Below are 26,473 nucleotides of genomic sequence, written 5' to 3' on the forward strand. Positions count from 1 at the left end.
GGGTTGGGTTTGTTCTTGATTCTCTGGTTGCTTAAGGTGTGACCTGAGATTGTCTGTTTGTGCTCTTTCAGACTTTTTGATGTAGGTGTTCAATACTATGAACTTTGCTCTTAGCACCACTTTTGCTATATCCCAGAAGTTTTGATAGATTGTGTCACTGTTACTGTTTAGTTCAAAGAATTTTCAGATTTCTGTCTTGATTTCCTTGTTGATGCAAAGACTATTCAGGAGCAGGTTATTTAATTTCTCTGTATTTGTATTGTTTTGAGGGTTCCTTTTGGAGTTGATTTCCAGTTTTATTCCACTGTGGTCTGAGAGAGTACTTGTTATAATTTTGATTTCCTTAAACTTGTTGAGACTTGCTTTGTGGCCTATCATAAGGTCTGTCTTGGAGAATGTTCCATGTGCCACTGAATAGAATGTATATTCTGCAGTTGTTGGATAGAATGAGAACATAAATATCTGTTATGTCCATTTGTTCTATGGTATGGTTAAGTCCATTGATTCTTTGTTGACTTTCTGTCTTAACGACCTTTCTAGTGCTGTCAGTGGAGTATTGAAGTCCACCACTACTATCGTGTTGCTGTCTATCTCATTTCCTAAGTCTAGTAGGAAATATTTTATAAATTTGGGAGCTTCAGTGTTAGCTACATATAATTTAGAATTGTGGTATTTTCCTGTTGGATTAGTCCTTTTATCATTATCTAATGTCCCTCTTTGTCTGTTTTAGCTGCTGTTGCTTTAAAGTTTGTTTTGTCTGATATAAAAATAGCTATTCTTGCTCACATTTCCTGTCCATGTGCATGGAATATCTTTTTCTACCCTTTTATGTTAGATTTATGTGAGTTCTTATGTGTCAGGTGAGTCTCTTGAAGATGGCAGATACTTGGTTGGTGAGTTCTTATCCATTCCGCCATTCTGTATCTTTTACGTGGAGCATTTAGGCCATTTACTTTCAACATTAGTATTGAGATGTGAGGTACTGTTCTATTCATCATGCTATTTGTTGCTTGAATACCTTGTTTTTTTTTTTCATTGTGTTATTGTTTTATAGGCCCTGTGAAGTTTATGATTTAAGAAGGTTTTGTTTTGTTGTATTTTCAGTATTTGCTTCCAGATTTAGAGCTCCTTTTAGCAATTCTTGTGGTGGCTTAGTAGTGGCGAATTCTCTTAGCATTTGTTTGTCTGAAAAAGACTATCTTTCCTTCATTTTTGAAGCTTAGTTTTGCTGGATATGAAATTCTTGGTTAATAATTGTTTTGTTTAAGGAGGCTAAATATAGGACCTCAATCCCTTCCAGCTTGTAGGTTTCTGCTGAGAAATCTGTTAATCTGATAGGTTACCTGATGCTTTTGCCTCACAGCTGTTAAGATTCTTTCCTTTGTCTTGACTTTAGATAACCTAATGACTGTATGCCTGAGTGGTGATCTCTTTGCTATGAATTTACCGTGTGTTCTTTGAGTTTCTTATATTTGGATGTCTAGATCTCTAGCTAGGCCAGGAAAGTTTTCCTTGATTATTCCCTCAAGTAAGTTTTCCAAACTTTTAGATTTCTCTTCTTCCTCAGGAACACCAATTAATTTTAGGTTTGGTTGTTTAACATAATTCCAGATTTCTTGGAAGCTTTGTTCATTTTTTTTTTTTTTTGATTCTTTGTCTCTGTCAGATTGGATTAATTCGAAAGCCTTGTCTTTGAGCTCTGAAGTTCTTTCTTCTACTTGTTTAATTCTATTGTTGAAACTTTCCAGTGTATTTTGCATATCTCTGAATGTGTCTTTTATTTCCAGAGGTTGTGATTGTTTTTTATTTATGATATCTATTTCTCTCAAGATTGTTACATCCATAGCTTGCATTAATTTTTAAATTTGTTTTTTACCTTTCTCTGGTGCCTCCTTGAGTAGCTTAATAATTGACCTTCTGAATTCTTTTTCTGTCAATTCAGTGATTTCTGCTTGGTTTGGATCCATCGCTAGTGAGCTACTGTGATCTTTTGGGGATGTTACAGAACCTTGTTTTGTCATATTACCAGAATTGTTTTTCTGGTTTCTTCTCATTTGGTTAGACTATGTCAGAGAAAGGATCTGGGACTCAAGAACTGCTGTTTAGATTTTTTTGTCCCACAGCATGATCCCTTGATGTGGTGCTCTCTGCATTCCCCTATGGTTGGGGCTTCCTGACTGCTGGACTGCTGTGATTGTTATTGCTCTTCTGGGTCTAGCCACCCAGCAGAGCTACCAGGCTATGGGCTGGTACTTGGGGGTGTCTTCAGAGAGTCCCGTGATGTGATCTGTCTTCAGATCTCTCCGCTGGTCTCTCAGCCAGCACTTGCTCCAGTTACCACCACCACACTTGGCTAATTTTTGTATTTTTTGTAGAAAAGGCTTCCTATGTAGCCTATGCTGAACTCGAGCTCCTGGGCTCAAGTGATCCTCCCACCTTGGCCTCCCAATGTGATGGGATTACAGACATGAGCCATGCACTAGACTTAATCTTGTCTTTTCCTTCTGTTGTTTTTTTCTGAGTTTCATCACTTCCTTCTCACTTGTTCATGTTTTTTGTTCATGTTTTTTGTCCATGTCTTTTCTTAGTTTTGGAATTTCTGGCTCAAGGTAGCTTTTCATATCCCTCATCCTGCCTATTTCTTTATCTGTACTTTGTTCTCTATTTTGGTGTCTTGTATTTCCTCAGTGTTTCCTATGAATTACTCATTTGAGCCCCTCTCTTGGACATTTAATAATTTATTATTTATCTTTGATTTTTTTTTTTTTTGAGAAAGGGTCCTGCTCGGTTACCCGGGCTGGAGAGCAGTGGTGCAATCATACCTCTCTGCAGCCTTGAACCTAGGCTCAAAGGGATCCTTCTGCCTTAGCCTCCCAAATAGCACTACAGACGTGAGCAACCACATTTGGCCAACTTTTTTATTTTTGTTTTTTTGTAGAGATGAGGTCTCACTATGTTGCCCAGGATGGTCTCAAACTCCTGGCTTCAAGAAGGTCTCCTATTTTGGCCTCCCAATATACTGGAATTACAGGCGTGAGTCAGAGCACCCGGCCTAATTTTGTCTTTTTCTTCCATTTCTTTTCTGAGGGTCATCTTTTCTCTTCACACTTTCCTGTTTTTTGTCCGTATCTTTTCTTAGTTTTTGAATTTCTGGCTCAAGGTGGCTTTTCCCATCCCAAATTCTTGTTTGAGTATATTGGTTCCTTCTGGAATGTTGCCTTCTAGTTTTCTTGTGGTTCATGGTTGTTTTGTTGAAGGGAATTTACCCCTGTTGCTGTGTGTTGGATATTCTGTCTTTTTAAAATAATACTTCAGTGTGAGTCTGTTCATCATTATTTTCTGTTCATTTTTATGATATTGGGGTGTTTTATAGGATTTTTAGCTCATTGGCTCCCTCTTCTGTCACTATAGCAAAGTCCAGATTTTTGTTTGTTTTGGTGGCAGCGGAAGGTTGTATGGTCTCTGAATTTTAGCTCTCTTGTCATCGGTAGAATTCCAAAATTTCCCCCTTTTTCCTGTTTCTCTTTTAGCCATCCAATAGCCAAAGGGCATTTCTCTCTTCCTTTTTTTTTTTTTATTATTTGTTTCCTAGAAGGTACGTGTTTCAAAAACTGGTCCTTAAGATTGTGTCTGCTTTTACATCCCATCCCTATAGTCAGCTCTCTTATCTGTCTGGATACCTTTTAAGTATTTTGAAACTTAGGGTTGAGTTTGTCTTTCCTCTGATGGTTTTAGATCAACCTTAAGTTCATCACTAATTCCCTTCTCTCTTTGTTACGGTTTTTCACGTTCTACCTTTGTTTGCAATAAAGCCTTCTGGCAGATCAAGGGCAGAGGAGGAGCATGAGAGATCACTTGCTGGGATTAGGTGTTTTCTTTCTTATTTTTATTTACAGTTGTTTTGGATTTTGGTCAGTTTCTGTTTTCTAGTGATCCTGAGGACATGGTTTTTGTGTAGCTTTGCTTCTTCTTTTTCTTGTTCTCTATTGCTTCTGGAGGAAATATTGAAAGATGGAGACATAAGCAACCACCATTGTCAGCCTGGGAGTTTCCAAAGCCAAACGTTTTAAAAGTGCCTTTTTAACTATTTTTCTTAATTTTGAGTTTTGATATTACATTTCGTCACATTATCTCATTAAATTTGCATACCTCTGAGCTACACTTATTATCTCCATTTCACAGATGAAGAAATCAAGGTCCAGCAAGATTAAATGACTCAAGGGAGATCACACAGCTAGAAATGATAGAGATTCTAATCAGCTCTGAAATTGTATGATGCCAAGCTCATGTTCTTTCCACTACATCTTGCCATCTCTCTGGGTAACTGAAGTTAGAAAACCCATGCATTAACGAAATACTGCAACCTAAAACATTTTAGTGATTATAAACTGTCAATTTATTCATCTGTTCCTTATCCCTCCTATTATCTTGTATTCCTGTTATATTTTTAGTAGCCTCTTCTCCACTGGCTGCTACTCCTTGACCTTCTAAGGTACATTTTCTTTCCTGTAAATGAGATCATGTACAATAAGTGCTGTCTCTTGAGAAAAATGATTCAACAGATGTCAATTTTGTTTATTTTATTTATTTATTTTCCTAATAGAGCTTTCTATTCTATCTCCCCTTAAAGCAGACCTACTATCATTCCCCTCTTGGCTCACTTTCACTTACGGGAGGACCTGTGCACACTCCCCTGGCTTTCAAAACTCGCTACCCTCCCTGTGCAAACTCCCCATTTAATGGAAAGGATAGCCCCAAGTAGCAGTTGGCAACAACTTTTGGCCGCCTCCTTTCTGGAGTGGGTATTATATTGTCTGTAGTTTTCTTTAAAGTAATTTAATCTGCACCTTAGGGGTGCTTAGTTAACATTTTTGAAGTACCTTAATCATGAATCTACACTCCAGGGGTAGTTAGTTAACATTTGAAAGACCCTAATCAAAATTCTGTACTCCAGAGGCAGCCAGTGCCTCAGATATTGCTCTCAACCTGCACCAGTGGGTGCATTAATTAGAGTAAAATATGTAAGAAGTAATTTTTCACTGGTGAAGGGAATGCTATTTAAGATATGTAGTTGGCCAGTTTCCTACACAGAGATAAGATATGAGTGGAGGCTAAGGATACAGATTTGGCAAGGGCAACAACAGCCTTCCAACCTAGGTAGGCCCTTGATTCGGTCCTGTGCTTGCTGCTTTTGATGGAGGATTCGTTTGATTGGCTCACCTGGCCTGTGGAGCGCATTAAGTTTCTATTACCCTGCATGGGCCAAATCTGGTCTTCTTCTGTCTCCTTCTCCACCCAGCGCTCATTGGACCTGTACTCCAGCTCCTCTCCATGTGTGCATTTCTTGTCCACAGAGATGTTATTCTCAATCTTGAGTCAGATGATTTCTTTTTAATTTCTTAATTTATATTTTTACATTTAATTATATTTTGAGCATATTGGATATGTTAAGTGTGAATTTATAGTGCCATTTTGATCAGAAGCACTCACATTATTTTTAAATGGTAACTTTCTGTAGGGCTTATAGATAAGTAACTTTTTTGATACTCTAGTGGTCTAATTAGACTGGGTGATGTTTTTGAACACTTCTTTTTATATTGAATTCTATTCAATAGTGGCAGACAATTCTCATGTGATAGAGGGATAATACTCTTGAATACATGTGATTTAAGTTATGCAGATTGAAATCATATATGTGATTTTTGTGTAATTTGTGTATCATGTGTAGTATAAGGAATGACATCTACCAAGAGTTTCTATAGTAAACACTATTATTGTCCTATATCTTAGTTAATATGTACAAATATAAATGAAATAATTTAGTTTATTAAGTAAAAAGTTGAAGTATATCACCAGGGCCCTTACCTTCTGGGGTTTGGTGATATATGTGTATGGTATGGCATATGTTACTGATCTTGTCCCACCAAACATACTGAGCAAAGGAAGTAGTCATGATGAACTGGTGGTCTATCATGATGAACTGGTGGTCTAGATTGCTTTCTGTACTTGCTAGGACATGAAGTAGTTTTTTAAATAAAATATTTAACTGTATAAATAGTCTATTTAGCTTTTTTATATGTTATTTTTTAAATGAGCCATCTATAATATAGGTATACATGTAAGTAGCTGTAGGCTATGTAACCAAGGATATATAGACGTAAACTCTACTTTTTTTTGAGACACAGTCTTGCTGTCTTGCCCAGGCTAGAGTGCAGTGGCGCGATCTCAGCTCACTGCAGCCTCTGTCTCCTGGGTTCGAACAATTCTCCTGCCTCAGTCTCCTGAGTAGCTGGGATTACAGGTGTGCACCACCACACCCAGCTACTTTTTGTATTTTTAGTAGAGACGGGATTTCACCATATTGGCCAGGATTGTCTCGATCTCTTGAACTTGTGATCCGCCTGCCTCGGCCTCCCAAAGTGTTGGGATTACAGGCGTGAGCCACCACGCCCAGCCTGTAAACTATACTTACTGGAATCATGGAATTGTAGAGAATGAAAGGACCATAGATATTATGTAGTCAATCCTTTCATGAGTCCCAGAGAGTTTTAGCTATGCCCTCCTTTCATGATTCCATTCTTAGCTTCAATCACAGAGATGATTTATAGCCATTTAGACATATATACCAATATATCCTTATCCCTATATATAATGTGTGTGTGTGTGTGTGTGTGTGTGTGTGTATAGGGGGCTGTGATCACAAGCACTTGGGACCAAGAGAATTTTAGTAGAAATAATTGGTTAAAGGGTATTCAAATCTTTTAATATTTAGCATTATCTTATCAGTCTGTGAAAGTCTTCAAAACTAGGTTTGAGAAATCTTCACTCTTTAAGACCCTCAGAGCAGAATAATCAAGGGTAAGAGATTTGGGAAAGGAAGTAAAGTATTTCTAATTTTAAAGTGTTCTAAAACCTACACGCTGAGTACATATCGTAGCAATATAGATACTAGGGAATGACTAGGAGTTCAGTCGTTTGGAAATATGTATATTTTGTTATAATTCTGGTGTGAGACTTTACTGAATTCCTGTTAACTTATTTTTGTACAGGGCTTTTTTCATAAAGCACCAATAATTCTACCTGACCTCACAGGGTTTTGTGATATTAGACTAGTCATGGTTGATTATATTATCCTTTTAAATTGCCTTTTAATTTTCAGCTGATGTAAGTGAAATAGATAATATAAATTAATTAATATTGGATCTGTTCAGTGTTTATGCTCTAGGAGATTTCAGGAAACAAACAGGAAGATAAGGTTCTAAACAAGTGCCATTTGGGGCTGTGTCATTTTATTACTCATACCTTGCTTATTTGCTGTTTTTTAGTGGGCTATCTATCATATTAGTGTGTATATAAGAGGCTATATGTGACATAATCTCAGGCCTTATTGATTTAAACTGCATTTACCTCATCACTAATCACCTTTGTGGCAGGTAGCTGCAGTGGTCACGGGGCACTTTGTATGTGTCACGTTTGTGACTCATGTGCTCTTTTGTGAAGAGCATTTTGTCTCACCTAAATTCCTATTACTTTTTTGTCCTTCTTGAAGCTCTGCTTACAGTTTTGCGTTTTTCTACCCCCAATCCCTAAACATGCTGAATTTAGTTGGCTCGTTGACTGCTAAATACTTTTCTCTCCTTGCTGTGGTGTTGGTTTTGCTGGATGGAGTACTTCTCATCTAGCTTCTTCATGTGTAAAACAAAACCAGTAACTGAAATTTCAAATTTGGAAATATCAATGTCTTTTTTTTGATCTGCCTTCAGTGTTGCGTTGTCATCTTTATAAGCTTAAGACTTCTTGATTTTATTCCAAGTTTTACTAATATTCAAAAAGTTTATTTGTTAAATCCCATATCATCAAATGCCCTCCACATTGCAAGTAAAACCACATGAATCTGGTCATTATACCTCTCTCTCCTCATAGATTTCAGAGATCTAATGAGTCTAGTAAGATTTGCATCATGGATAATTAGAGGACTTATAAGAATAAAACTTGTGTAAGTGATTATATCATGTATGTAATTAAAATGGTTTTGATTCAGATTTAAATGCTTTTTTTTTTTTATTGTGGTAAAGTCACATACCATAAAACCTACCATTTTAACCATTTTGAAATGTACAGTTCCGCAGTATTAAATACACCGATAGTGTTGTGCAACCATCACCAGCATCCATTTCCACAACTCTTTTCATCTTGTAAAACTGAAACTCTGTACTCTAATATTAAAGACCAATTCCCCATACCCCTCTTCTCCCAGCTTTTGGCAACCACCATTCTACTTTCTGTTTCTATGAATTTGACTAATCTAAGTACTGCATGTAAGTAGAATCATACAGTATTTGTCTTTTTTTTGACTGAGTTATTTCATTTAGCATAATATACTCAAGGTTCATCCATGTTGTAGCATGCATCCAAATTTCCTTCCTTTTTAAAGCTGAATAATATTCCATTGTATGTATATATCACATTTTGCTTATCCATTCATGTGTTGATGAACACTTGAGTTGCTTCCACATTTTAGTGATTGTGAATAATGCTGCTATGAAAATGAGTGTACTCTTCAAGACCCTGATATCTCTTCAAGACTTTGCTTGCAATTCTTTAAGTATATACTCAATTAGAATTGCTGGATATATAGTAATTTCATTTTTAATTTTTTAAGGAACCGCAATACGGGTTTTCATAGTGACTGTACCATTTTACGTTCCCAACAACAGTGCACAAACGTTCCAACTTCTCCACATCCTTGCCAACTCTTGCTATTTCCTGTTTTTTCTGGGGAGATGGTGGTGATATTAACAGTAGCCATCCCAATGAGTGTAGGGCAGCATCTCATTATTTGCATTTTCCTAATGATTAGTGACGTTAGGCATCATTTCAAGTACATATTGGCCATTTGTATATCTTCTTTGGAAAAATGTCTATTCAAGTCCCTTGCACATATTCAAGTTGACTTTTTTGTTGAATTTAGGAGTTCTGTATGTATTTTGTATATTAATCCCTTATCCAATATGAGATTTTGAATTTTTTGTCCAATCTTTTGGTTGCCTTTTTACTCCGTTCTTTGTGTCTTTTGGTGCACAAAAATTTTAAAATTTTCATGCAGTCCAATTTGATTTTTTTTTTTATTGCTTTTGTTTTTGGTATCATATCCAAGAAATCATTACCAAATCCAATGTCATAAAGCTTTTGCCCTGTGTTTTCTTCTGAGAGTTTTATTGTTTTAGGTCTTGCATTTAGAACTTTGATCTATTTTGAGTTAACTTTTGTATATGATGTTAGATAAGGATCCAACTTCACTTTTTGTATGTAGATATTGTTTCCCTGTACCGCATTTGTTGAAAGGCCGTCCTTTCCCCATTGAATGGTCTTGGCATTCTCGCCAAAAATCATTTGACTGCGTATGTGAAGTTTTTTTTCCTAGGGTCTCTTTTCTATTCCATTGGTCTATATATTTGTCTGTGTGCCAGCACCACAGTGTTTTGATTACTGTAGCTTCTAAGTAAGTTTGAAATTAGGAAGTAAGTTTTGAAATTAGGAAGTGTGAGTCTTCTAGATTTGTTCTTCTTTTTCAAGATGGTATTGGCTATTTTGGATCCCATGAGATTCTGCATGAATTTTAGGATAGTCTCTCTCTGCAAAAAAATGTCATTGGGAATTTGATGGGGGTTGCATTGACTTTGTAGATTGCTTTAGGTATAATAGTATCGACATCTTAACAGTAGTAAATCTTCCAGTCCATGACATGGGATGTGTTTCTATTCATTAATTATAATTTATTAATTTAGCAACATTTTATAGCTTTCGTTATATAATGAAAGCTACTATATATATATAAGCTATATAAGTTTTTCACCTTTTTCGTTAATTCCTGATTATTCTTTTAAATGTAAATTGAATTATTTTCATAATTTTCTTTTGAGATTGTTAGTGTATAGAAATGTTAGTGTATAGTTAGTGTATAGAAATGTTAGTGTATAGAAATGCAACTGACTTGATCATGGTGTATAGTCCTATAAGTATGCTGCTGAATTCAGTTTGTTAGTGTTTTGTTGACAATTTTTATATCTGTATTCATAAGGGATATTGGTCTGTAGTTTTCTTAAAGTGCTTTTGTCTGGCTTTGGTATCAGGGCAATTCTGGCCTCATAGAATAACTTAGGAAGTTTTCTTCCTTCTTCTAGAATTTTTTGGAAAAGTTTGGTTTTCTTTAAATGTTTGGTAGAATTGACCAGTGAAGCCACTGGGTCTAGAGCTTTTCTTTGTTGGGAGATTTTAGACTACTTATTTAATCTCCTTACTAGTTATAGATCGATTTGGATTTTCTATTTCTTTGTGATTTAGTGTTGATAGGTTTTATGCTTCCAGGAAATTGTATGTTTCATCTATGTTATATAACTTGGTGTTGTACAATTATTCACTGTACCCTGTCATTATCAATTTATTTATCTAGAATCAATGGTAATGTAACTTCTATTTCTGAATTTAGTCATTTGAGTCTTCTCTATTTTTTTCTTAGTTCACCTGGCTAAAGGTTTGTTATTTGCCGAGACTAGCTCAGTCAGGGAGACCGTAACCCAGTGGTGCTACAGGAATTAAAGACACACACACAGAAATATAGAGGTGTGAAGTGGGAAGTCAGGGGTCTCACAGCCTTCAGAGCTGAGAACCCCGAACTGAGATTTACCCACGTATTTATTAATAGCAAGCCAGTCATTAGCATTGTTTCTGTAGATATTCGATTAACTAAAAGTATCCCTTATGAGAAACGAAGGGATGGGCCGAAATAAAGGGGTGGGTCTGGCTAGTTATCTGCAGCAGGAGCATGTCCTTAAGGCACAGATCGCTCATGCTATTGTTTGTGGTTTAAGAACGCCTTTAAACGGTTTTCCGCCCTGGGCAGGCCAGGTGTTCCTTGCCCTCATTCCAGTAAACCCACAACCTTCCAGCGTGGGTGTTATGGCCATCATGAACATGTCACAGTGCTGCAGAGATTTTGTTTATGGCTAGTTTTGGGGCCAGTTTATGGCCAGATTTTGGGGGGCCTGTTCCCAACAGTTATTTTTGATGCTGTTTTCAAAGAACTAACTTTGGTTTCATCAGTTTTTGGTATTGTTTTTCTATTCTCTATTTTATCTCTGCTCTAATCTTTATATTTTTTCTGCTAGCTTTGGTTTAGTTTGTTCTTTGTTTTCAAATTCCTTAAGCTGTAAAATTAAGCTGTTGTTTTGAGATCTTTTTTGTTTTTTACCGTAAGCATTTATAACTATAAATTTCTCCTTTTTTTGCTGTTTTTCCTGCATCCTGTAAATTGTATTTCATATGTTGTGTTTTCATTTTCCTTAATCTCTAGGTATTTTTCTAATTTCCTTTGAGGTTTCTTCTTTGATACATTGGTTTTTAAAGAGTGTGTTAATTGACACAATGTTGTGAATTTTCCCTTTTTAACTTTGTTATTGATTTCTAACTTTATCCCTGTTTAGTTAGAGAAGATACTTTGTGTGATACATTCTGCTTAAATCTATTGAGACTTAATTGGCAGCCTAATATATGGTTTGTTCTGGAAAATGTCCCATGTGTACTTGAGAAGAGTGTGTATGTTGCTGTTTTGGGGTAGAGTGTTCCGTATGTGTCTGTTAGATCTAGTTGGTTGATTGTGTTAGGTCTTCTATTTCCTTATTTCTCTCTGGTTGTTCTATCAATTATCAAGAGTAGGGTATTGAAGTCTTCAACTGTTGTAGAACTGTGCATTTCTGCCTTCAATTCTGTCAGTTTTTGCTTCATATATTTTGATAGTCTGTCATTAGGTGTATAAATGTTTATAATGGTTATATCTTCTTACTGTGTTGAGCCTTTTATTAATATATAATGTCCTTCTTTGTCTCTTGTAATCTTTTTTGATTTGAAGTCTATTTTTTTCTGATATTAGTATAGTTACCCCTACTCTTTTTTTGCTACTATTTTCATGGAATATCTTTTTCCAGCCTTTTACTTTCAGTCTATTTGTGCCTTTGAATCAATTTTGCCTTTGTAGACAGCATATCATTGGGTCATGAATTTTTATTCATTCTGCTAGTCTCTGTCTTTTGGTTGGACAGTTTACCCCATTTACATTTAGAGTAATTACTGATAAGGAGTGACTTATTTTAGACATTTTGTTATTTTTTTCATATGCATTATTATTTTTTTGCCCTTCATATTCTACATTACTGTATTATTTTGTGTTTAGTTGACTTTTTATAGTGAAATGTTTAAATTCCTTTCTCATTTCCCAATGGTGTACATTCTGTAGCATTTTTCTTTGTACTTACCGTAGGAATTATGTTTAACATTCTAAAGTTATAACTCTCTAACTTGAATTTGTACCAGTTTAACTGCAATAAAATACAAAACGTCCACCCTTTAATGGATTTGTCCCTAACACTTTTGGTTGTTGATGTCACCAAATTGTATCTTTATACATTGTGTGCTCTGCTCAAAAACATAAGCTAATAATTCTTTTAAATGCAGTAGCCTCTTAAATGACGTAGAAAACAAAATGTGAATTTACAAACCGAAGTTAACAGTAATACTAGCTTGTAGACTAATTATTTTTAAAATCTTTTAATATTTTAAATTATGTAGAAAACAAAGTTACAGTTAGAAATAATTGTCATGTAACATTAATAATTTTTATAATTGCCTAGACATTTATCTTTATTGAGATATTTATGTCTTCATATGCCTTCTAGTTACTGTCTAATGTCCTTTCTTTTTAACATGCAGGACTTTCTAAAGCATTTCTTGCATGGCAGTCCTGATGGTACTGAAATCCTGTAGCTTTTGTTTACCTGGCAATGTCTTAATTTTTCTCAATCACTTTTGAAGGACAGTTTTGCGAGATACAGAATTCTTGGTTGACAGTTTTTTTATTTGTTTGTTTGTTTTGGCACTTTGAATGAATCCACTGCCCTCTGGCCCCTGAAGTTTCTGATGAGAAATCTGTGGATAATCTTATTGGGGATCCTGTATGTGATGAGTAACTTCTCTCAAGATTCTCTCTTTGTCTTTTGAAAGTTTGATTCTAATGTGTCGTGGTGTAGGTCTCTTTGAGTTCCTCTCACTTGGAGTTTGTTGAACTTCTTGGATATTTATATTCATGTATTTCATCAAATTTGAGATGCTTTCTGCTATTATTTCTTTATTCTCTGCTCTTTTCTCTCTCTCTTCTCCTTTCAAAACTTTCACAATGTCTAAATTAGTGCATTTGATTGTATCCTGTGGGCTCTTTTCACTTCTCTTCAATCTTTTTTCATTCTGTTCTTCAGATGATAATTTCCATTGTCTTATCTTGACATTTGCTGATTTTTTCCTTCTCCCTGCTCATATCTGCCTTTGAATCCCTCTAGTGAATTTTTCATTCCAAGTATACTTTTCAACTCAAGAATTTCTTATTCTTTTAGTTTTTATATCTCTTTATTGATATTGCCAGTTTGTTTATATATAATTTTCTTGACTTTCTCTATATTTTTTGTTATTTGAGCATCTTTAAAATAGTTAAAAAAAACTTTTAAAAAGTTTTTTTATAATTTATATATAATTTTCTTGACTTTCTCTATATTTTTTGTTATTTGAGCATCTTTAAAATCTTAATGATTCTACCATTAAGTCTTTTTCAGGGACAGGTTCTGTTGATTTATTTTTTTTCCTTTGACTGGGCCATATTTTCCTCTCTATTTGTATGCTTTGTGATTTTTTTGTTGTTGTTGAGAACTGGACATTTCAGTTTAATGATGTGGTGACTCTGTAAATCGGATTCTCCCTCTTTTCCAGGGTTTGCTGGGTTTTGATGTTGTTATTGTTTTATAAATTACTATAGCCAGTGTCTATCCCAAGGATCAACCTGGGTGTTAATTTAAGATCTCCTCAAATTAAGCTTTTCTAAGCCTGCACCTTTACATGAGCATGCACGGTCACTTTATAATTTTTTGAATACATTCAGTTGTTTTTGAATGTCCTAGTCCCAATGTTTGGGTTTAAAAAGGGAGCAAGAGAAAAATAAAGGTGGTGGGGGAAGGCTGTTGGCTCTTTAAATTTCCTGGAATTTACTTCAGCAAGAGTAGGAGAGGCTTGAAAAATTGGAGGAAGTGCAGCAGCAATGGTCACTCACCTCTTTGTACCCTGTGATTAGAGGAAGCAATCAGCGATCGGAGCATAGATTCTTGATACTTGGTGGGCAGGGTTCTTTTTGCCCACCATGTCTCCACCAGGTGTGTGCAAGGTACTCCAGGAACAGGTACAGGGATGTCTGCCACAGAGCTGGGTAGCTACTGTGGTAAGAGCTGTAACGGACCGAAATTAACTACAGTTTACCATCTAAGCCTTCCCTTGGAAGTTGCAAGCCTTACATAGACTCCAGAGTTACAAAATAGTTACATCAGAGAGATTCTGCCAGTACAGTGGTGTAGGTGGGGAGATTCCTGGTGCTTCCTACTCTGCAGCCTTCCCAGAATCGTCCTTAAGTGCATTTTATAAGTTGGGAACCCCCAAAATAGGGACTGAGGAGAATGCCCTACAGAGGATTTCAGATCATCTGAAATAGAGGTTTTACGGACTTTATGCAGCAGTTACAGGAACTCATTCCATATACTGGGATGTTTTCTTTCTTCCCTAGTAGATTTCAATACCATTCCAGTAGTGCTGAATAACTTGGAATGACTTGTAGTCTAATTGAATTTAAATCTACTAAGGAAGAATGTATTCATTCTTTCAGGATATTGCATATTGTTAAAATCCCGCATTTGTTTTCAGGGATGGAGGACAGAGGTGGATGGGGCAAACTTTTGACTATTAGTCTCCATCTTCAGGCTTATGTCCCCTTTTGCTTTTGTATATCTTAATCCAGCCATTTGTAAAATGAGGCAGTTACTTTTAAGTCAGAGATTTGTAACCTGTTTTTTTTGGCAGTCATGGAAACCCGGAATTCCTGTGTGAAGTTTTGCATATGTATATTCATTCTTTGGAGAGCAAGGCCTGTGGCTTTCAGTAGATAACAGAGATCTCCTATCAATCAGCAGTTCTCCCCTCTCCCCAACTTGCCACAGGGGTTAAAAACTAAAGTTTTGGTTATTTCTTCAATTTCAATGCCAGATTGTTTGAATGAATGCTGTATTCTGAAGAGCTACAGAGGCTTTTGGCATATAACATTACTTCTCAGAAACCTTTCATGGATTATTAGCAAGATCTGTCTCCTATAGATAATGATGTTGTAGCAGATTATGTTTAAAGAAAAATAGGTTGTTCTTTTGTATTTATGAAGTACCTCTTCATTACTCTATTTCCTCAAAGTCTTGTCTGACTTGTATGTACTGTTTTTCCTTAATCTTTTAAAAAAATGTATTATAATTTTAATTTATTTACCACCCTTTCCCCTGTGTGTGTTTATGATGTCTTTTTCTCCAGTGACTTACCACTTTTAACTAACAAATACAAACCTGAGGCTAGGATCCAGCTCTTTAGAATTCTCTTGCAGCACACATACGGCATTTTATAAACAGCGAGTGCCTAATAAATGTCATGGGCCAGCGGACTCATGGCAGAAGTAGTAGTCTGTGGAAAACTTCCCATAGTGATTTGTTTACTAATTTTTATTGCGTCTGCCTCTTATTGCTAACTGATGGGTATGATTTGAGGAATACAGATGTTATTTTGTGACTCTTGGATGGTTATTGGGCAAATATAATTTAATTGAAAAATCCTCTTTAATCTTAAGAGAGTAATCAAGGCAGTGATTTCATTTATTAGACTGCTCTTTTTTGGGGTTTTTGAGTGGAGTCTGTATCTGTTATTGTTATTATTTAATTTTTCAGTGAGGGAGATAAATCTGCAGGACATCAAGGAAGATTTAGAACTGGATCCAGAGGAAAACAGCACCCTTTTTATGGGTATCCTCATTAAGGGTCTGGCCAAACTGAAGAAGATCCCAGAGACAGTTAAGGCAATCATAGAGCGCTTGGAGCAGGAGCTGAAGCAAATTGTGAAGCGGTCTACAACCCAGGTGGCAGACAGTGGCTATCAGCGGGGGGAGAACCTTACTGTGGAGAACCAACCAAGGTAGGTGGGAGTGTAGTTTGTATTTTTGATAACTCTATTTACTGTACATTTTCTAGGCAGAGCGTAAGTAACTTATCTTCTGTTGATGTTATTTTCCTGAATTTAGGATACTGTAGCCCATACAGGCCAGGTGCAGTGGCTCACGCCTGTTATCCCAGCACTTTGGGAGGCTGAGGCAGGAGGATCACTTAAGGTCAGGAGTTTGAGACCAGCCTGTACTGGTAGTGAAACCCCATCTCTACTAAAAACACAAAAATTAGCTGGGCATGGTAGTGCATGCCTGTAATCCCAGCTGTTCTGGAGGCTGAGGTAGGAGAGTTGCTTGAACGCAGGAGGTGGAGGTTGCAGTGAGCCGAGATCACACCACTGCTCTCCAGCCTGGGTGACAGAGCGAGACTCCGTCTCTAAAAGAAAATAAAAGGATACTATAGCCCATACAAACTTAGATTGATAAAAACATCTTGACTAGGCATAATTCAGCTGCCTGTTTTTTGATGTTGTTGAAAAATTTAAAGCATATTGTCACTGAGTGAAAAATGTGGACGTATTTATAGTAAAGACTGTTGATATTTAAACATATTTAAAGAATAAATAAGTTGAATCAAATAATATAATAGCTGTTGTACACATACTAAGTACTCAGCAATGTTCAAGGCAATTTATGTATATTATCTCAATTATCACTACAACTGTATGAGCTAATTATTAGTATCCACATATTGCAGTTAGAAGAACTGGAGCTCAGAGATTGAATAATTAGCAAGCTCTTAGAACAGGTGGCTTGTCTTGGTGTTGAATACTAGTCCATTTGATTCTAAAATCCATGGTCTTTCCTGTGTCTTATGCTTTCTTCTTTAATGTGTAATGATATTTTCCAATAGACAAATCAGTCTCAGGAATTTTTAAAACAATAAGATTTGAATTTCATAATGCTTGTTTCATATGGAGAGTACTGAAATTCAATTCAGATTCTAACTTTGTGACTATCATATGCTAAGAGATCATGTGTGACAAACAAGAAATCATAATCTCGTAGATAAGTTGTTAAGGAAATATCTACTGTTTATACTTAGGGCTTAAAATTTTTTTAAAAGAAGATAAAATTAAGGAGAAATAATAACTCATTTAGTATAGAGTTCTCTGTAGACTTATTTAAATTTTTTGGAAAAAATATGTTCTGTATTTCTCTGTTCTTTTGCATATCTAAATAACATTGATTTCAGTTATACTTTAACATTTCAAAAATTAATTTCTTTGTAAACTTGATTCAAAAGTACTATGCTTGGTGAATGAAACTACCCTTTATCCTTCTCCTGCCACAGAATGTTTCAAAGTATATATCTGGCCAGGTGTAGTGGCTCATGCCTGTAATCCCAGCACTTTGGGAGGCTGAGGTGAGCAGATTGCTTGAGGTCAGGAGTTCGAGACCAGCCTGGCCAACATAGCGAAATGCCGACTCTACTAAAAATACAAAAATTAGCTGTGTGTGGTGGCGCATGCCTGTAGTCCCAGCTACTTGGGAGTCTGAGGCACAAGAATTGCTTGAACCAGGGAGACGAAGGTTGTGGTGAGCCGAGATCACACCACTGCACTCCAGCCTGGTTGACAGAGTGAAACTTCATCTCAGAAAAAAAAAAAAAAAACGCAAAAAAACATAAAACAAACAAAAACACCAAAAGTAAATATTTGATGGGTTTTGGAGAACAGACCTGACTTTGTATCCCCATTTTGTGATTTGCAAAAAATACCTGTCTTACAGAGTTGCTTGCTTTAGATGAGGTTATATGGTTGTGGTGGTTAGTGGAATAGCACCAGTAAGTACTATAACATGCATGCATGCATGCTTGTGTTTATGCATGTACACATGTGCATATGAATACATGTTTATTATCGGTGTCTTCCTCAAATTCCATGTTCTTTGATCATTTACATCATGATCCAGAGAAACTGGAGTGTGGTTCTTTGAGCTTTGCCTTTCTTCTTTCTTTGCCTGGTACCTGGATTTTCGTGAAGACCTTTAGACTCCTTACTGATGATACTCTAAAATTCTGGTTTGCTCTTTGCCCTGTTGCTGCAAGTTCCTAGATGAATACAGTGAACTTTCCTAGGGAAATAACATTACTATAGTATATATCAGAAATAAAACAAAAGGGCATGGATTAATAACTTTTCTGCGGATCTCATTATAGTACCTTTAAAAGCACTGTGTCTTTCATAGGAGTTTCATCTTTTTTTTCCCCCTTGCCTAAACTCCTTCCAGAATTCATGAGTGGAAATTATAGCACTAGAAGTATAATGGAAATTCAGCACACTGCCCTGGGAAATACTAAATGTTTCTCTATGAGGAATGAGTCAGCAGCAGGATTTTTTTCCCTGTTAAGTGTCTTTTTTTTTGTCGTATTTTAGAAAACTTTTGTAGGCAGGGTATATTGGACACTAACAAGTGAATGAACTGTTTGCCTTGGCTTTATGTCTATAATATAATCCCATTTTATAAAACATACAAATTCAATATTTGGTACCCAAACTGTTTATTATGAGACAAAATAGTACAGAGAAAGCAAATATTTGGAGTAAACCAGTTTGTTAGAAGATCAAAGATTAAATTTGGGGGTTGGGATTCCAAATGACTGATAATTTTGAGCTAGTCTCTAGTTGTGTACTATCAAATGCTTTAAAACTTTTCAGGAATTAATTATCTTGAATTAAGCACAGTCATTCAAAAATGATCAGCACTGTTGCTTCTAAAGGATTGGAATTTTAGAAGCAATATTGTCAAATTATCGCTTAAAGCTTGTGGTGCCTTTGTGCATTGAATTTTACTTAGGCAGGTACTAGTGGCATTTATTTTAGAGAGAAGTAAAATCACAATACTTGGCATTATTTTTTATTATTGTTTACCATTCATGAAATTTTATGGTTAAAGATCCATGAATTTATTTTTTTAAAGAAAGTTGGAACATAGACCAAAAAATTCATAAATCCTGTTCTCCAACATGCATATTTTCTCCCCCACCCTCCAATGAAATATCCTGTTCTAAAACATTAGCTATTCTGAGACAAGATACCCATACTGTAACTTTCCCTGAAAGTTTCATCATCTTATTAAATATATTCTGGTTGTGATGCATTGCAGGCTTGTTTTCATTTGTCTTTACGTAAAGAGAATTAATGTTGTATGCTATTTTGCTAGAAATATAGAAGGAAACAAGCTAGTGAATTCTTTCTTGCTTTTAATTCCTACAGAGCCAGGATACTTTCCCAGCCAGTTTTTAAAAAAATCACTTTGGTGACCTATATGTTATTTTATTTTATTTTGTTTTTGATCTCCCAAACTATCTCTTGTCTATTTATAGGAGAAATATTTTGTCTTTTCTGTTCATTCATAATCTATCAGTGTCTTTAAGCCTTTACTTACTATTAAAGGAAAATATTCAAATACAATTATTGCCAACTTGATAAACATTAGGGTAACATTTGCCTTGCTAATTTACCAGAACCACCTGCTACCCATTATTTCTCTAGAAAGACAGGCAGTGTCTTCAACTTCAGATGGTGACTGTGGCCTGAAGCCTCTGCATTTCAGAATCGATTTCTTCAACTCCGGCTGCCTGATTGTTGATTCTTTCCCAAAATCTAATTCATGAGTATTTTTATATTATTTTTATTTAAAAGAAGCTGGAAGGAGTTCTATACTTAACAAATAAGAAAAGCATAAGGAAGAGATGGAAGAAAAACTTATCAAAGATGTGGTATCTTGTCAAGAATATGGAAGAAAAGAATGTGGGAAAAGAGAATGGTTGGCATGTGGGAGGAAAATGGACCTGTTTAAATGCGAAGGCAAAAATTCATTGCACGAAGGGATGGTGGAGGTCAGCTTCACTTAGGTAGAGCTGTTGGTCCTAGAGAGGGCAGAAAGCTTTGAGTGAGTTGAAGCCATTGCTTCCAGGGAGAATTGCTCTCTTTTGGAAGGAAACCATTTTAAAAGCTTCATTGACCTCTGTTATGAAGAAAGAAGATTAAATGTCAGATGTGAAAAGCAGAGAACTTTGTGTGTTTTGGGCTTGTTGTGATATTGAAGAAAGCTTCATGGAAAACATGGGAAACAAATACGCTTAATGCTAAAAGTAGTTGTGTTTGGTTAGTAGGCTTGTAGTCTTTGCTTTTTCCTATTTTGCACCTCAAGTTATAGTGAAAATAATTCATAATCAAGAAATTACATTATTACTTAGGTTATTTTAATCACAAGAAATTATTAGAAATTAAAATGCCTATGGGAGTATGAAAGTTCATAAAACTAAATTTTAATATAGAAAAATGTAATACCTGTTTTTAAACCAACTTGACATCGTTCATTAATTTTATTATTATGTGTAACTTTATATATGTTTGGTTATTTATTGGCTGCCTCTAGAATGGAAGAGAAGAGAGCATTAGTTTGTCTTATTCAGCACTGGTGTATCTCCAGAATCTAGTACAGTGCCCACCTGACCCATAATAAATTTATCGTTGATTGCAAGAATAAATTCCACATTTATGAAATATCTGCCATGGACCAGACACCAGGCTAAAATGCCCAACAAATTATATGTGGTCCCTGTCCTCCTGGAGTTTAAAGGGGGAAGAAAGGCATTACTCAGAGAACCCTAAGATGTGAGAATGAAAGCAGCCAGATTCTTGATATGCCATTTTTACTCATTTTGCTTACCTCTGTGTTGATTAAATTTTAACTGTTGCCAAGTGTGCTTTTATATGATGATACCAGTTTTTCATGTCATGGATAATGTTTGAGAGTTCCTGTATCCCCTTGCCAACAGATTGTATTATCAAATACTTTTATCCTCGCCCATCTGAGAGGTGAAAAATGGTATTTCCAAGGTAGTTTGGATTTGCATTTTTATTATAAGTACAGTTACACTTCTTTTCGTTTGTATAAAAGTAACTTGTCATGATATCTGGGTTATATATGGATGTATTACTTCAAAATAAAATAGGTTGTGAGTGACTGAGGATACACTTACAACAAGCCATGAAATGATACTTGATAGGTACAAGGTGGTTCATTATCCTATTATCTTCACTTTTTTAATGTTTGAAATTTTCAACAGTACAATATTTAAATAGTGTTTATTTCCTTTTCAATGAATTATTTTTCTAATATGTTTGTCTTTTATTGATTTGTAGGAAGTCTTTACATTTTTCTAGTATGTTTGTCTTTTATTGATTTGTAGGAACTCTTTACATATCTAGGAAATTCATTCTTTGGAATTTATTTTGTAACTTTCTGCCAGTTTCTCTTTTGACTTCATGATGTTTCTGGGCATGTAGACATTTGTTTTAATTTTTTATGAAGCTATATTTATCAGATTTTATAGCTTCTGGGTTTTGTGTCATACTTAGAGCTTCCCTACTCTTAGATTATAAATAAAATTTACAACACTTTTCTAGTATTTACATAGTCTCATTCTTAATACTTCTATCTTTGATACATATGGAATCTGAAGGAGTGGCCAAACAACTTTTGAGCACACCTGACACGTACTACACTGTATTGTAAGGGGTTGTACACCTTTTTCATTTCTGTCACCCATGTATCTGTCATGTAATTAATTGTCCATGTTAGCTGCATAATTGCTGAATAATTCTAACATTGAATCGTTTATAGTATAGCCATGGTTCTTCTCAAGGTTGGTATTTGCCTCATTTTCTAAAACTCTTTCTTCCCTCCTGGTTTTTCAGTCTGTGAAGACTGAGATTTTCAGAAATACATTTAATTATTGCTCTAAAATTGAAAAAATAAACTTTTGAAATATTTTTTATGTTTTTGAGGCCGGAATTCAGAATGAGGGCGTACTGATGTAATAGAACATTCGTATAAAATGTTTTTCTCTGTGAGGAAGACTAAAGGCTCAGGCCTCAAGGATAGTTTTGTAGTATAAACACAATGTTTATGGAAAGAGAAATAAATGAAATATTGATCATGATTTTTTTTTTAGACCTGTGGCTAGAATTCAGGCATGAGTTTCTTTTTCATATAAATAGCATTTCCTTTTATCTCTTCTTTCTATGTTAGTTACCCGTCTTCTAAGTATCCGAAATGCAGGACATGGTGGAATTGGTCATTTTATTTTACAGAAAAGTCATTTAAGAGCAGCATTGCAGTAAGGTCAGGCATTTGTCCTTGTGGCTTCTTATAGCCATTCCCAAGCACCGCATGTAGCACCTGGACATGCTTGGAATCAGGAAGGGCCTCCATGTAATTTAGATGAGTGGTTAATTCGAATCAAAGCAAGCGGGAAGCAAGTAAATTTAACTTCAGTGATTATGATTCCATTTGATTAAATCTCTACTTTTGATTACACGTATCAGTGAGAACACGCTTTAAATATACCCAACTATTAAATATTGAAGGGGATGAATAGGATGAGCCAGAGACATATAGAAGAAATTCCACTATTCTTCAACTGGGATATGTCCCCTGCAGCTTAACTGAAATATTTTTAGAACAAATGAATTAATTTTTTTTACATATGGGACTTATTACTCCACTTGTTAACTAAAATATATAATCATTACCATGAAAGGTCCCAAGTCTATATACTTCCTAGTAAGACTTAAATAAATTAATTGATAATAGCTCCATCACATATACAGTGACTGAGAAATGTCAGTAATGTTCATAGTTCTTTTGTAAACATGAGGTTGGACAGCTATTATTCTAGTTGTGTATTGTCCTTTGGTTATAGTCATTAGAAAAAGGCTTCTTGGCTGAATAAGCCAGAGATGTTACTCCATATTACATTTCTTAAACCTTTGTTTTTTTATGTGACAAAGTTTAAAAAAAACAAAACAAACCTACTCTTGATTTCTCATGTTTTACATATTATAGCAGGTTCAAATTAAAGATCCGACCAGTCAGAGGAATAGATACAATCTGTTTCATGGACTGTCATAACTTTATTTAGATGTCAGCCATTGTGCTATATCAAGGCCACTTCTCTGTTTGCTAGAATGGGAGCTGCCTTAGGTTTTGTCATTTTTGTGCACTTGCTAGTGTTGTAATAGGAAAGGCACTCCAAGCTCAGACTAATACTGGATCTTTTCATTGCAAAAACAAACTAACAAACCCGTGTCAAAGGAAATTCTTTCATTGATGATGTGTAGGGGCGGTGTCATATATGATTAAAGCACCTTCATGTGTTTCTCAGGCTGATTTCATATTGTCTGGGCTCTTCTAGCTCCTGCCCCATCCTCTTGTCATAGTCTCTAATCAGATTGGACTGTGAGTTTATAAGGGGAGGGGGAGTGTTTAACTTTGTGTTTGCAGCCTGATTTAGGGCTGGGCACATATTAAATGCCTACGAGTTTATTTTTGTGGATATGTGATCTCACTCTGTCACCGAGGCTGGAATGTAGAGGCCCAATCATCATTGCTCACTATATTCTTGACCCCACTGGGCTCAAGAGATCCTCCTGTTTTAGCCTCCTGAGTAGTTGGGACTACTGGTATGTGATATGATGCCTGGCTATTTAAAGTTATTATTTTATTTTATTTTATTTTTTTTGTAGAGATAGTGTCTCACTGTGATTGCCCAGGCTGGCCTTGGACTTCTGGTCTCAAGCAGTCCTTCCACTTTAGCCTCCCAAAATACTGCAATTACAGGTGTGAGCCACCGTGCCTGGCCAGTTTTAATGAATGAACGAATAAGAAAAATATGCAAATAAGGTAATTTAGTGGAAGTTATTATTATTATATTTTTTAGCACTACTCACAGTGAGTCTGTGGACCCACATCACCAGTGTCACTCGAGAACTGGAAATGCAAATTTCTCCAAGAAGCAGTGGTTATTAAATTGGAATGTTTGGGTGCAGGGCCCACAGGACTGTATGCCGTGGTTGATTCTTATGCACACTGAAGTTTGAGAACACTCTTTAGATAACATCACAAACGTCATAGAATTTTGCAGTTTTGTAGTATTCACGCTTTGCAAAGCTGTCTGCCATCTGGTATCTCACCTGAGTGAGCCTCACCACTTGCCTCCTCACAGGCAGGGGCATTATTATTAATCCCAGATTTACCCAGAGAAATGTGAAAGCTGAAATAATTTGACAGTTCACAAAGCTTGTTCGTGGTGCAATTAAGATTAGAAGTAGTCTTTTTCCACCATGTAAGTTTGCTTTCTGGCTTATATAAAGATGATGTTTCCAACCCATGTCATGGGCCTGATTTTGTTTGTCCTCAGAAGGAGGATCTCTGTAGTAAATATCCATTTTCCTACCCATACCTCACACTGTGGTCAGTGACAGGCCTCAGAGATAGCTGGACATGTTGAGACGCGTGAAAAGCAGCCACAGAGTGCCTGGATTCTAATTAGGTCACTTGAGAATCAAATTTTATTATCTAAATAATTCCTCTGGGGCATTCTTGTACTAAGAACAATATACAAGAAAGCACTAAGAATATGCACCTAAAATCTTAACTTTTGTTATCCCTGGGAAGTGGATTTATGGATCATTTTTCTAATATTCCACTATGATGAAATGTTATTTTTGGAATGGGGGAAAGGATTTCAAAAGAGGGATACTGATACTTTAATTCAAAGAAAGAGGGCCTGGGTTTGTTTTCTAATTTTAGCCACTAATTTGGCATACATCAAGTTTAGATGTTTGAGGTCATCTCTCCAGAACTCAGAAACCTGACTTGACAAGGAGGGAGTAACACAGGAAGGAAGTGACTAGCGCCAGGCCCCACTTCAGTATTCTTGTTATTTTTACTGTGTTTCATTCTATATTACTACTAATTTTTTCTTGCTCTTTTCATAGAGCAGATGGAGAATTAGTCAGCACTCTTTAAATAGTAACCCCTTTTTACATGAATACTTATTAATAAGTGGTAAAATGTATTTCTATCCCTTAAAAGTAAGTATTAGATAACCTTGAAGATTAAATGGGCTCCATGTCCTATTTGAAATGAAAAATAGTAACTCAGCCAGGCTTATTAAGGAAATGTGTATGAGAGATATGGGCAGGTAAAACAAAGACCATTTTTAGCTAATTGATTATACATTTCTTTTTATAAAATTATAAAGTTTTTATATAAAATCTGTGCTCTGAGTTCAATACTTTCTTACCTTTTAGAGCATAGTGGTAGGGAAATAAACATTCTGTGGTTATTGCCTTTGTCTGTCAGTGGGGAAATGCAGAACCCTGATATTAAAGTCTCAGCAGATAAGTAGTAGAACAGAACTAATTCTTCTACCTTGTGTGTGTCTTTGCTTTGTGATCAAGTAAGGCAGCTTCTTGGCTGCAAACATGGGTTTTCTAGCCAAATGACTAATTCAAGGTTCCCTGGATGTTAAATTTAGATTCAGATAGTCTTATCTCACCTTAAATATTGAACATTTTTCACAGCTTGATGATGTAGCTTTACACTGTTGATGCTTCTTGCCTTCTGCAACAGTGACTGTTTCTTAACATGTGCCTCTTCTTAGCCTTCTGCCTTTTTTCATGGTAGCACTTGAAGATGAGATACCCAGAGATTGCTAAGTTAGTAGATGATCTGGAGAATAAGTAACATTTTACTTCTCTAGGAAGTCTGGTTTTAAAACCCGCTGGGTAATTGGATATGTGTTTAAGGAATTAACACTTTCTTCATCCTGATACTTTTCTGTTTTTTAAATGTAAAATATATTTTATTGCCATATTATTAAAGTTGGCTCTTAAAGTGTGTATCTTTCAGCTCGTAACTCTACTTCATGTTCTCATGTTTAGCTTTATAAGGTTACCTTTTTGAGAGCCTAGTTTTGTGTGAAATATTTTTTATAGTGGGCTTCTAAAATCAGGAGATTTTTAATCTGTAACACTTTTTTCCTTACCACCTCATCTGTAATCAGGCCTCTCTCCTGTTCTGCTGGAGCCCACTTTTTCATTCCTTCATCAACAAATACTCATTTATTGCCTATCGTATGTTATTTTGCCAATTGGTGTCATGCCAAATATTGGAATACAGTAATAAATCAGAAACTCATACCCATAGTGAGCTTACAGTAGGGGGGAAGAGGAAAGGACTGGAGGGAAGGAGAGACTAGTTTGAGGACAGTTTTAATAATCCTGGCAAAAGGCAGCATGGCCTGCATGAGCAAGATAACTGTGACAATGGAGTGAAGGAGGCCTATTTGAGAGAGAGTAAAGAGGTAGCAGTAAAGAGACTTGGTGATGCGTTGGGTATGAGGGAGGAGGGCAGGTAAGGATGTTTTGCTGGGGCAAGCATTACCATTTACTGACATAGAGAACATGAAGAAGTAGGTTTGGGGAAGAATATGATGAGTTCCATTTAAGTCATATTAAGTTTGAGGTCTATAGCTCAGGGGAGTAATCTGGC

At 35.8% G+C, this 26,473-nt stretch overlaps 1 protein-coding gene across 5 annotated transcripts in view; it reads left to right on the forward strand.

Annotated features, from left to right (window-relative positions):
* The window catches only part of EXOC4 (exocyst complex component 4), an 821,075-nt gene that overhangs the window by 88,162 nt on the left and 706,440 nt on the right, over positions 1-26,473 (forward strand). For all 5 annotated transcript variants that reach the window (XM_023207825.2, XM_023207827.2, XM_026454384.1 and 2 more), the window contains exon 6: positions 15,849-16,092. In XM_023207825.2, the coding sequence (XP_023063593.1) occupies positions 15,849-16,092 (244 nt within the window). The remainder of the gene's footprint in view (positions 1-15,848; positions 16,093-26,473) is intronic.

The sequence above is a fragment of the Piliocolobus tephrosceles genome, chromosome 8 (genome assembly GCF_002776525.5).
Source record: "Piliocolobus tephrosceles isolate RC106 chromosome 8, ASM277652v3, whole genome shotgun sequence".
NCBI lineage: Eukaryota > Metazoa > Chordata > Mammalia > Primates > Cercopithecidae > Piliocolobus > Piliocolobus tephrosceles.